The 12,493-nt window shown below is 48.9% G+C and overlaps 1 protein-coding gene across 2 annotated transcripts in view; it reads left to right on the forward strand.

The window, feature by feature from the left end:
* Mei1 (meiotic double-stranded break formation protein 1) overlaps positions 1 to 12,493 on the forward strand; it is a 53,363-nt gene that overhangs the window by 33,843 nt on the left and 7,027 nt on the right. For both annotated transcript variants that reach the window (NM_001130555.1, XM_063263619.1), the window contains 5 exons: positions 1,054 to 1,329; positions 4,949 to 5,114; positions 7,349 to 7,453; positions 10,690 to 10,800; positions 11,062 to 11,225. In NM_001130555.1, coding sequence (NP_001124027.1) covers positions 1,054 to 1,329; positions 4,949 to 5,114; positions 7,349 to 7,453; positions 10,690 to 10,800; positions 11,062 to 11,225 — 822 coding nt within the window. The remainder of the gene's footprint in view (positions 1 to 1,053; positions 1,330 to 4,948; positions 5,115 to 7,348; positions 7,454 to 10,689; positions 10,801 to 11,061; positions 11,226 to 12,493) is intronic.

Here is a 12,493-nt window from a genome sequence, read left to right on the forward strand (position 1 = left end):
TAATCAGTCCTTAAGTCAGTAATCTAATTTCACCTTTTTTTCTTTTGAGTGCTGAGGATTTAGCCTGATGCTTTAACATGGTACCCAAACACCCTACAACTGGGCTACAACCTTAGCCACTAAATTTTCTACTAAAACTAATGATGTTCTCTATAGCTGTTTTCCCCTAGTCTAAGACCTCCTGCAGAACTACATATATTTTCTCCCCCACTTCTCTCTCTCCTTCCTTCTTTTCTCTTTCTTGAGACAGGGTCGCTCTGTATAGCCCTGGCTATCCTGGAGCTCACTATGTAGATCAGGCTGGCCTTGATCTCAGAGGTCTGCCTGCCTCTGCTGGGATTAGAGGCATGTGCCATCATGTCTGGCTAAACCACAGATTTCAAATTTCCCTCTCCCCCTTTTTATTCCATCTAGCCCCCACACTATAGAGCAGTGACACAGTCACAGGCTGGCCTTCCTCAGCCTCTGCGTTTGAAATGCTATCACAGACACACTTGGTATGCCTTACTAATCTGGGTGATTCCCAATCAAACCAATCCTTTTGTTAGTCTTCACTGTCGAGATTAACTGAGGAATCAGAATGCTGGATTAATTTTCTATGGGAAAGGAGTAGGTATTTAGGGTTTAGTAAACAATTCAACGCACATTTGCCTTCGCCCTTCTGAGCCAGGCCTTCTGTAGTGCACCTGCTCCCAAGCAGTCTAAGTTAGGGACAGACAGAAGTTTCGACAGGTGTCACGACAGAGCGTCTTCCTCAGCCCCAGCACCACTTTTATCTTGCACCGTTCCCCGCCCCCACCACGGAAATCGCTTGCACTCAACATAGCAGATGCCAATAGCACTTCTCCCAGTTGTGGTAATCAGAACTGAACTGTCTCCAGATGTCACCAAATATCACACAGGGAGCGGATTCGCTCCGGGTTACATTTTAAAATGAAGCACTGTGGGGTTTTCTCGCCGATGAGCAGAGAGTGTGTCTTGGGATGCCAAGACGCCAGGACATTTTTCTCAGTCACTGGTTATGTTGTTGGGGTTGCTCTCTGTTACCTCCAGGCCGTGGTCAGTGCAATCAGAAAATGCCTAGAGGGCACCTCAGACCTGCGCCTGGTCTACACTCACCACCCGCTCCTGCTCAGGCTCTTCCTGGTGTGCCCAGGGCTGATGGGTAGGTTTGGGCACCGCGTCCTGGAGCTTTGGTTCTCTTGGGAAGAGAGCGGCTATGAGAACCTGGATGATGACTCGTCTCCGGGGCGAACCGTCTTTCCCGCCAACTTCGCAGCCCTGTTCCAGATGCTCAGGAGCATGCCCAGCGTCCTGCTCATTCTGCTGGTAGGTGCACTCTGCCATTCCTGCTTTCACAGACTCGAGGCCTTGGCAGATGGAGCTCAGCTGCTGGAGTGCTGGCCTAGCCTGCAGGAAGCCCCTGGTTTCATCCCAGTTTGCATAAGAAGAGCACGTGATGCAACCCGGCATCCTAGCACTTGGAAATGGAAGGCAGGAGAAAAGTTCAGGGTCATCCTGTGCCGTATACTGAGTTTAGGCACAGCCTGGGTTTTAGGAGAGAGTGTTTGTTTTTTTGTTTTGTTTTGTTTTGTTTTGTTTGTAAGGTAAGCCCTGCTAACCACTCCCAAGTTGCTCTAGGTCTTCCATCATTACCTATGGGCTCGTGAACCCTGCCTCCTGCTCGTTATACTTTAATTTCCCTCCTTTGCACAGCCCAACTCTTAGGTCTGATTGCGTACTTCAAACTTTTCGCCTCTGTGTCACTAATTCATCCACCCTTTGGCTTCAGGCCCTGAAGCTCCTTAAGACACCATCACTATGATAGCAAAGATGTCTCTGTGCCTAATTACCACTCACGAGTACCCATCGCTACTCTCCTTGAGCGCCCTGTTGATATTGACGGCTGTCCACTTTCACGTCAGACACGCTCTTGGTTTAAAGGATGTGGTCTTGATTTTCATCCTTCTCTTGATGCCTCTCCTCAGTCTCTTATTGATTTCCCTGCCCCTGGCCAGGTCTGCAAAGTTCTATACAAGGCTGTCTTCACTCAGCACATTTCTCCTGGGGTCAGTTCATCTAACCCAGCTCTGGTGGCCATCTACCTGTAGGCTCGAGTCTCCGCTTCATTTCCGACCACCCTAAGCTCAGTCTTCTACTGCCGACCATGTAGTTAGCATGTGGGAATCCTATCATGGAGCTCTCTGGAATGGAGGCGAGACTCAGTGGTAGAGCGCGTGCTTGGAGTGCATGTGAGTTTGTCAGTCGGGAAACCTATGAATCTACAATTAATCTTTAAAAGAGGCGGCTCATTATCATCTCTTCCTTCAGTTCCCTCCAGTCTGGGCTTTGTTCGGGTGGAGCCTGCCACCTCACTTTCCACTAGGGCAGGTGGGAAGCTGCCCTGGACCACCGGTTTCAAAGGAAATAAGTACTCCAAGGAAGCAAGCCAGTGGGAACGTGACTGCGAAGATTAGATCCTTAGATCCCGAGTCCTAAGGAAGTGACGAGGTACCCCATCTCACCCCACTCGCTCAGGCCCTGGCCTTGAGTGTGCTCCGCCCCACTCATTGCTTCTGGTTGGAGGGGGTTGCATCAGGCACAGCAGTCTTAACTCTTCTTTGCCCAGACCTCAGTAGGGAGGAGCTGCCCTCAGGGCTGCATGCTGTCTAGAGATGGGAAATGGAGGCCTGTCTGAGTTTCAGGTAAAATGGAGAGCATAACTCACGTCAAAGATGCTAATAGAACTGCCCAAGGTGATAGGATCATGGCCAGGACTCGAGGCCAGTTACTGAGCTTGACTAAATGAGAGTCCGGAAACATCCGTGGTGAAAAGAACAGCAAGAACAACTTTGTTTTCTGTTCGCACATAGAATTCCCACCATTGCTTTCCAGCCGTTAGCCCCAGGAGGGAAACGAGTCTAAAAATATGTGCTGGGATCAATTTCTGGATTTGATATGGGTAATTAGCAGCTGGAAACAAAGCTGTTAATTTCACTCTTATCAGCGGGGGGCCTTTCACGAGCGTGAGCCGTTTAGCTTTGAAAAGCACGGATGTCATGGATGCTCTGTTCTGAGTCCGACAGCTTTGGGCAGTTGAATAGTCAGTGGGCTGTGGGTCCGCCCAACTCCTTCCTACTCACCCGAATGATGAGGCGTGTACCAGCAGGCAGCGGTTATTGTGGCTGACAAAGTAGCCCCTTTCCTTTTGGACCTTCCACATTCACAGGTTTCTGAGGAACCATTGTGTGGCCATGGGGCAGGATGGGCCAGTGAAGGATAACAGAGAAATTGACTTGATCTTTACTCTCTGTAGGAGTTGAACTAATACACACACACACACACACACACACACACACACACACACACACACACACACACATACACACATGCACTCTCTCTCACACACACATTCACACACACATACACTCACACACATATTCACGCACACACACATGCTCACGCATACACACACACAACACACTCACACTCACACACTCTCACACACACTCACACAATTCTCTCTCACACACACACACACACACACACACACACACACACACACACACCCCAATTATATATTATTGTTCTTTGAGAGAGGATCTCAGTATTGATCCTGAGCTGCCCCAGGGCAGAGCTGAGTATGCAGCCTAGGCTGTCCTTATACTTTGTACCCACCATCTCAATTTTCTGAGTTCTAGATTTTAGGCTTATGCTGTCTCATCTATCTTTGACATTTTCTAGATTTTCTAGATTATCTAGATTCTGTTAGCCCTCCAGTTTGTGATCTTTGTCTGCCCAGAGATGTTTTTTTGGGTCTTTGTGAGGTGGCAGAGGTAAAGCCACCTCTCCCCTTCACTAGCACACACTGTGGTAGAATTTACAATGACTGTTATTCTCTGTAAGGCACCGTCTTATTCTATAGACTAGGCTAGCCTGGAATTTAATATGTAGCCCAGGCTGGCCTCACACACATGAAGTTCTTCACCTCCTCCTCCTGAGCATATGTTACCACTTCTGGTTCTCTCCTACTTTCTTGACAACTAACCAAACTGCTTTAGTTTCCTCATGTGAAAACTTGGAGCAGCACCAACTGGAAGACGTAATGTCACTGGTTCTCCGAAGCCCAAGCCTTGTGCTCCTTTCCCTGTGCCTGCGCAGTGGTCAGCACATCAGTGCTTGTTTGGCTAAAGTGCCCTGTTGTCCTGTCTCCCTCTGCAGAGGGAGCCTTTGTTGACCTTGGATTTGTAGCACTCTATTCTAACTGGCCTGACACATTCGCTGTCCAAAGGCATCTGCCTGTTTGAGCTGGTAGGTGCCAGGAGCTATCAGAGACAGCTACTGGTGCCCTATCTGCCTGTTTTTCCTTCAATCCGCGCTCGTTAAAATAACTCCAAAAGCAAAACAAAAGAAAATGTCCTTTTCCGTTTCCTGAACCTGAGACCTTCACAGCTTGGGACAGATGCCATGGCAGAGAAGGGGCCTGACCTGGTCCTCACATCCCATCCCCTGTCCTGAATCTGTCCCGGCCTATTCTTTCCCTGACCTATGACATCTCTGTTCTCTGCGTTCCCTTCTCTTGATTCTTAGGTTCTAGGTCCTAAAAACAACCTCTTCTTGACCCTAAAACTTTAAGTTACAAGAAAGAGGCAAAGACCTACATTCACATCCTGGGTACCGCTTACTGGCTTTATGTGACCTCTGGCCAATCATGTAATGTCCCTGAACTTCTGTTTGCTTCTTGACGTAATAGGATGGGACTGTTCTCCAGGATTTGGGGGGTTAGTATATCCCCCAGAGCCTTTGTTACAGAATTAGGTGGTGAGTAAGAATTCACGCAGCTGTTGTGAAACCATCGTCCTAAGTACTTTCCCTACCCCTGTCTCCTACATTGTCTATCTGTCCCTGGCTGTGTGCTCTCTCAGCTCTGGCTTCCTTCCCTCCTCAGGACCTCGTCTATTCCAGTCCTGTGGACACAGCCCACAAGGTTCTGATTGTCCTGAGGGCCTTCCTTCGGGAGAATGAAGACATTGAAGTGGGCGGTCTCATCCGAGGCCACTTCCTGCTCATCCTGCAGCGCCTCTTGGTGGAGTACGGAGCCTCCCCCTCAGGAGGTCAGTTTGCCTTGGACAAGTCTTGACATGTGGAGTAGACATGTAGAGTACTTATTTTGGTGACATATGCTGTAAGAAAGAGAACTGGTTTTGCAACAGAAGAATAATGAGGCCAGGCCCTACCCAGCACAGCATGTGCTCAGAGCTGTTTGTCACAAAAATGGTAGCTCCCAGAGGGAGGAAGAAAGTGGAAATCTGGGGGAGGCTGGGGAGCCAGCAGGGCTGTGGGAGTAGGGTGGATCTGTGATGTGTTGAATCCTCAGTGAGATCCAGGATATGCTGGCAGTCCCAGAAAAAAAAAAGGCCCTAGCTTTTCAGCGTGAAGAAACTCAAAATCGAGGTTGATTTGTCTTTAGCTATTTTTAAAGAGGCTGGGATTTTTTTTTTTTTTCGTTGAGAATCTGATTCTGTTTTTGTTAATTGAGGGAAGGTCTCATATGGACCAGGCTGGCTACAAATTCATAGACATCCACCTGCCTCTGTCTTCTGAGTGTTGGGGTTAAAGGTGTGCACCACCAACACCTGGCTCTGACCAGGCTGGCCTCGAACTCCGATCTGCCTGCCTCTGCCTCCAGACTGCTGGGATTAAAGGTGTGCTTCACCACTGCCCAGCTAAGAAGAATCTGATTTTATAAAAATTCGTTTCTGAGCCATCAAGGGCAAGTGGCAAGAGGTTCCTGGCTCCCAAGTCCAGTCCTGAAGGAAGAATGTGGTCTTAAGGAACCAAGCGCTTCATTTCTAGGGAAGAACGAGATGTATCTGGATGATAGAACTGTTCACAGTAAGATTTAGGCCAGTGAGACAGCTCAGCAGGTAAAGCACTTGCTGAACAGTTTACCAAGCAGAGTGTGATTCCTGGAGTCCATGTAAAGGTGGAAGGAGAGAACTGACTCCATGAAGATGTCCTGTGATCTCCACACGTATGCTATCACATCCTGAATCACACACACACACACACACACACACACACACACACACACACACACACACTAATAGTAACAACAATAATCGTAGCAATAATAACAACAAATAAAAATTTAATATTGTAGGCCAGATGTGGCAGCACTGGAGAAACTGAGGCAGCCATGTCTCCATGAGTCTGAAGTCAGCCTGGTCTACATAGTGAATTTCAGGACAGCCAAGGTTACATAGACCTATTCCCTGTCTGTCTGTCTGTCTGTCTGTCTGTCTATCTATCTATCTATCTATCTATCTATCTATCTATCTATCTTTGTTGTTGGTGTTTTGCTTGTTTTTCAGAACAGGTTTTTTCTGTGTAGCTGTGGCTATCCTGGAGCGCTTGTAGACCAGGCTGACCTTGAACTCACCTGAGTGTCTCTGCCTCCTAAGTGCTGGGATGAAAGTCCTGCACCACCACCTACCAGCTAATAATTGTTTTTAAAGATAAAGTGTAGCCGGGTGGTAGTGGCACACTCAGTTAATCCACCCAGCGCCTCGGAGGCAGGCCTATCTCTGAGTCTGAGGCCAGCTTGTTCCATCAAGGAAGTTGTAGGACAGCCGGGGCTACACAGAGAGACCCTGGCTCAAAGAACCAAAACAAAGATTGAGTGAGCAGTTACGTTGGAAAGGCCACAATGTGAGACGACTTCTGGCGTTGTTCAAGTTGGTGGTTTTAACAGAACACCGTAAACTAGGTGACTCAGTAGGATATTACTCACAGTTCTTGGGAGATCCAGAGTCCAGAGACCAGCAGGATTGGTGTCACCAGCAGGTGAGACTCGACTCTGCTCAGACATCTTGTAATCCTCCTGTAGTCGAAAGGACAAATGACCAGGCCTTCAGAGTCTCTTTTATGGGTACTAATGCTATTCATGGTGGCTGTGTCTTATGACCCAGTCGACTACCAGTGGCCCTACATCCTAACACTCCTATTGGAGGTTAGGATTTGAGCACAGGAGGAACGTGGGGGCTTACAAACATTCAGAGCATAGCACCCTGCCTTTCACTAGCTGGGGGACCTTTGTCTCGGGTGCTTTAATGTACTTTAGTGAAATGATGGATCCTGGTGGATGCCATCCTGCGTTTGAGCTACTACAGTGTCCCGTGAAGAGGAGGAAGTCAGGGAGCAGGGCTGAATCCCAGCAAGCTACCAGATCACGCTTCCTTTCAAGACAGAGTCACACGCTCTCACTTAGGGGTGTCTGTGGCAGGAGGGTCTGGCCTGTGCTGGGTTCAGCTTTGTTCCCTGAGCAGCCCCTTCCTGTGCCTCACAGCCTCTGGGAACCTGCCGCTGCTGCTGAACCTCCTCTCCTCGCTGCAGCTGAGGACTGAGTCGGAACAGGAACTGGACAGCATGGCCATGAAGCTGCTTCACCAAGGTGCCCTGGCCGCTTGAGACACACTGTGCCCACGGGCCCGGGGCGGAGTGTGGTGGTGTCCATTCCTTCCGAAGAGTGAACCAAGCCGGCCTGTTCCTGGGGGTGTCTTTCAGTGCCCTCCACTCATTGTGAAGGGCTACTTGAGAGACCCAGCCCCCAAACAAACCAACCAACAAAACCCCAAAACAACCCAACAGCGGTACCCTGTTATAGGTACAAGCTCTAGTGAGGTCAGAGTGGCCTGTGTGTGTTAGCGGACAGCCGTGTGAACAACCACCTGGCCTGTGCTAAGCTCATAGTTCAGAGTGGAGCATCTTCCGTGGAGGATTGAGTTCTAAATATATGTTTGGGCAATCTGTAGTGCTAGGCTCACAAAGGCCCTCTGGATACAGACTGTGTCAGGTCATGGTGTCTTCTTGTTTCATTGCCCAGATCTCTGATCAGCCAGTTCACGGCTCTCTGGGAATCCTCTTCTAAACCATTTTTTATTAGTGTGTGTGCACGTGTGTGTGTGTGGTGTGTGTGTGTGTGGTGTGTGTGTGTGTGTGTGTGGTATGTGTGTGTGGTATGTGTGGTGTGTGTGTGTGTGTGTGTTATGTGTGTGTGTGGTGTGTGTGTGTGTGTGTGTGTGTGTGTGTGTGGTGTGGTGTGTGTGTGCATGCAGGAGTTTGTTACATTCTTTCCCTGGGACCTGGGGACTGAACTCAGGTTAGCAGCAAGTGTGCTCTTACCCACTGAGCGTCTCTCTTACCCATCACCTTGACTGGGACGTTTCACTGCTTGTGAATGTAGCCACCGGTTCACAGGCGGTGCTGACAAGAACACTGTAAGGACAATTGAAATGAGTTGTAAAGAATGACATCATCTTCAGTGACTGTGGGTTCAGGTGTTCTGGCTGCAGGGCAGGATTTCCTGCCCAGGGCCAAGGCTTTCTCCAAGGACTCACAAGGAAGATAGCCCCAGACCCCGTGTCTCTGCATGATAAAATCAGTCTTGAGGATCGTGTGTGGTGGCTCATACTGTGACCCCAGAACTTCAGAGTCTTTGTCTTTCTGTCTGTCTCGCATACGTGCGCATGTGTGCACAAATACACACACACACGCACACACACACAGAGGACAAGATCTTGGTAGATAACCCATGATGGCTTCAAACTCGGGATAGTTTTTGCTTCAGCCCCTTGAACACTGGTTATTACAGGTGCGTGTTATCATGTTCGGCCTGAGCCAAATCTTTCTACCTCTTCCTCCCTCTTACCCACTTCCCTTGCCGAGGCAGAGGCCAACATGGAGAGTTCAAACTTCATAATTTCTCCCTTAAGGAGGCAGGCTCCTGCTGGGCAGCCTCAGCTGTGTGCCCTGTCACTGGTGGCAGCAGCCACAAAGCTGACGTTTCTTACTATTCAGTGTCTGTATGGATTGATTGCCTGTGGGAAAGATGGCTACCCCGGAATTTCTTCATGGATGCTCCATCTTCCGATGCTTAATCGTATTTCTTACCACCTTTAGCAGAGACCATGCAAGTGCTCTACCCTGCATCTTTGGTAAATGTTTATAATGTTCATTCCCCTTCATGAGGGAATGTAAGGAAGTGTCTGTTCAGAGCAGTTCATCCCAGCTCAGCCAGTGCATTTACAGGAATTAGGAATATGGATGACTCAAAGGTAACGATATCATTGAAAAGTCCTTACCAGACATGGTGGTGGATACTTTGAATCCCAGCACTTAGGAGGCAGAGATCCCTCTGTGAGTTCAAGACCAGTCTGATCTACATAGTGAGTTCTAGGACAGCCACAACTACATAGAGAGACCCTGTCTCTGAAGAAGGAGGAGGATGAGGAGAAAGAACAGGAGGAAGAGTTCTGCCCCAGCAGAAGCAGCTCATGAAAGGCTACAACACCAGAGGCCCAGATCTGAATTTTGGTGGCTGAATAGGAGTCAACTTAGACGGAAAGCAGTTACACAAGAAAGAGAACAGCCCGCATGTAATGGTGTCTGCCTGTAACTGTAGAATTCTAGAGGTGAGGCAGGAAGACTGTAAATTCAAGGTCAACTAGGACTACATAGCAAGACTTTCTTGTTTTTGTTTTGTTTTGTTTTAAAGATTTATTATATAAGTACACTTGTAGCTGTTTTCAGACACGCCAGAAGAGGGCATCAGATCTCATTACAGATGGTTGTGAGCCACCATGTGGTTGCTGGGGATTGAACTCAGGTCCTCTGGAAGAGTAGTCAGTGCTCTTAACCACTGAGCCATCTCTCCAGCCCGACTTTGTTTTTTAAAGAAAGAAAGCTGGCACGGTGGTGGGCACCTGGAATCCCAGCACGTGGCAGGCAGAAGCAGGCAGATCAACGGAGTTCATACCATTGTCAGCAAAGTGGTGAATCCGAGACTAGTCCAAGATACGTGACGCCTTGTCTTAAAAAAAAAAAAAAAAAAAAAAAAAAAAAAAACAGGAAATGTGGATGGGAGGAAGAAGGATGGGGTGAGAAGCGGAGGGTATTGAAGATAGGGCATTGTCAGTCCAGCATCCCAGAATTCCCTTGGGAGTCCAGCAGGTGCTCCTTTGCTAGGATACTTAAGGGGCTGGATGGCCTTAGGGAATGAGGATCAGTACTAGGCTAACACATGCATGGCGAGAGGCTTCCCTTCACAAGAGAACATATAACCACATGTCCAATGCCCTTAGGTCGTGGGTTGCTTAGGTAACTTGTGCAGACTGAACTTATGAGCATACAACTTTGTTCCGACTTCATTCTTGTCACTGTCTGTCTTAGGGTTTTACTACTGTGAACAGACACCATGACGAAGGCAAGTCTTATAAGGGATAACATTTAACTGGGGTTGGCTTACAGGTTCAGAGGTTCAGTTCATTATCATCAAGGTGGAAACATGGCAGCATCCAGATAGGCATGGTGCAGGAGGAGCTGAGAGTTCTAGTCTTCATCTGAAGGCTGCTAGCAGAATACTGGCTTCCAGGCAGCTAGGAGGAGGGTCTTAAAGCCCACGCCCACTCCAGCATGGCCACACCTTCCAATAGTGCCACTCCTTGGGCTGAGCATATACAAACCATCATACCGTCTTTCCTTCCATTGGTGGTAGAATAATGTTTATGCTCTCCCAGAGACTGACACTTGAAGTCAGCCAGTTGTGGGCCAGCATCTGTGCATTGTATAAGAGCACTTAATGTGCGGAGTGCTGTGCCACAGGCTACCTGTGGGCTCTGTTTCTTTCAGTGAGCAAGCTGTGTGGGAAGTGCAGCCCTGCAGATGTGGACATCCTGCAGCCCTCCTTCAACTTCTTGTACTGGAGTCTTCATCGGACCACACCCAGTAGTCAGAAAAGAGGTACAGGGGCCCTGGCAGAGACACTGAAAAGGGCAGTGTCAGGGGTTCTTGGTGCCCTTGGTGTTTTCTTCTTAAAAAAAAAAAAATCTAGGAGTTTGTGTGTGGTTGATGGTGATAGAGTTCTCTGTCATTCAATGTCTGAGGCTCCTTAGGTCCCCTGGATGGCCCACTTGTTTGCATTTATATGCTCGAAGCCCTGCAGTACTCAGCCCCATGGAGATACCAAGCTACATGGCCACCCCTCCCCTCTCCTGCCTGCAGCTGCTGCTGTCCTGCTGAGCAACACAGCCTTGATTGAGCTTCTGGAGAAGATGCTGGCCCTCACCTGGACAGAGGCAGACTCCTCTCCCAGGACGGCACTGCTCTGCTCTGCCTGGCTGCTCACTGCCTCTTTCTCCGCCCAGCAGAACAGTGGCAATTTGCAGGTTTGTATCTAGTGCCTGTCTATGGGGCATGAGGTGGAGCTGCAAGAAGTAGCCTCCCGTCCTCAGGTCTGTAGCACATTAGCTGTGTGACCTCGGCAAAACGTCTACCTATTCTGGGTCTCAGTGTTCTTACCCAGATAGTGAGAGAGAAGCAAGGGAGTCGGGGTTGTTGACAGCGTGGTTTAAAGGTCAGGTTTTGACACAAATGGATCACCTGTATGTCAGACTGTATTCTTGGCACAGAGAAATAAAAGTGACTATAGTATAGGCCCTAACCTTAGGGAATGCGTTCTCTGAGTAGATCCTTGAAGTAAGGCTGTACTTCTTGAGGTGGTGGGCAAAGATGTTCTGGGTGGAGAGTATAGCAGGAGCAAGGGCATACAAATGGACAATTTTAGGACGTGGGACATGTATTTAGGGATAAGCTGGCTGAACAAATAGATCAGTTTAGACAAGAAGGCAGGAGCCAGCTGTGACCTCGTAGTGCCCAGTGGCAAGATGGGAAGTGCCACATGTAGTTAGCTGTCCTTGTCACTGTTGGAGGTGGGTGCAGGGAACAGGACAGCGGTGGACATACAGGCAGGAAGCCTCGCTTTCTTCTGTAGAACCTTGCCATCCAATGCCCTCTGCGAGCTCCATTCTTGGTTATTTCATGTTCAAACGTCCCTTCCCCAAGACTAGCTGCTGCTCAGGGACAGAAACCGTCCCCGAGCTTCCACGGCACTCACAAAGTGTCAGCCCTGCCAGCAATGACCACACAGTCCGTTAGGTAGGAGGGAAATTGGTTCTGGCACTTATGTTGGTGACAAACTATGGCAGTTATGTGGTGTGGAAGACCCTGCCGGGTGCTGCCTAGGGTTGAGTTCTGTTTTTTATTTATTTATTGAGACAGGGTTCCTCTTGCAGCCCTGGAGCTTTCTGTGTAGATTAGACTGGGTTGCTTCACAGTTCTGCATGCCTCTGCCACTGGAATGGTAGGTCACAGGCATGTCTGACCATGCCTGTCTCTTCCTTTCTCATTTTTACTGAGACAGGCTGTCATGTGGCCCAGACAGCCTCTGATTTGCTAAGGAGCCGATTCTGGCCTTTAAATCCTCATCCTTCTGCCCCTACTTCCCAAATGTGATTTATAGTTAGGGTGACAGTTCCATGCTTGATTTGGAACAGAAACCTTCCCTGTTTTTCTCTGAGAGGAGCGTGGGCCACTCACATGTCCATGGTGACGAGGCTGGTAGAAGCTTGCTTCACCTTTCTTCCTTCTTGGCTGT

This window comes from Rattus norvegicus, chromosome 7, assembly GCF_036323735.1.
Source record: "Rattus norvegicus strain BN/NHsdMcwi chromosome 7, GRCr8, whole genome shotgun sequence".
NCBI lineage: Eukaryota > Metazoa > Chordata > Mammalia > Rodentia > Muridae > Rattus > Rattus norvegicus.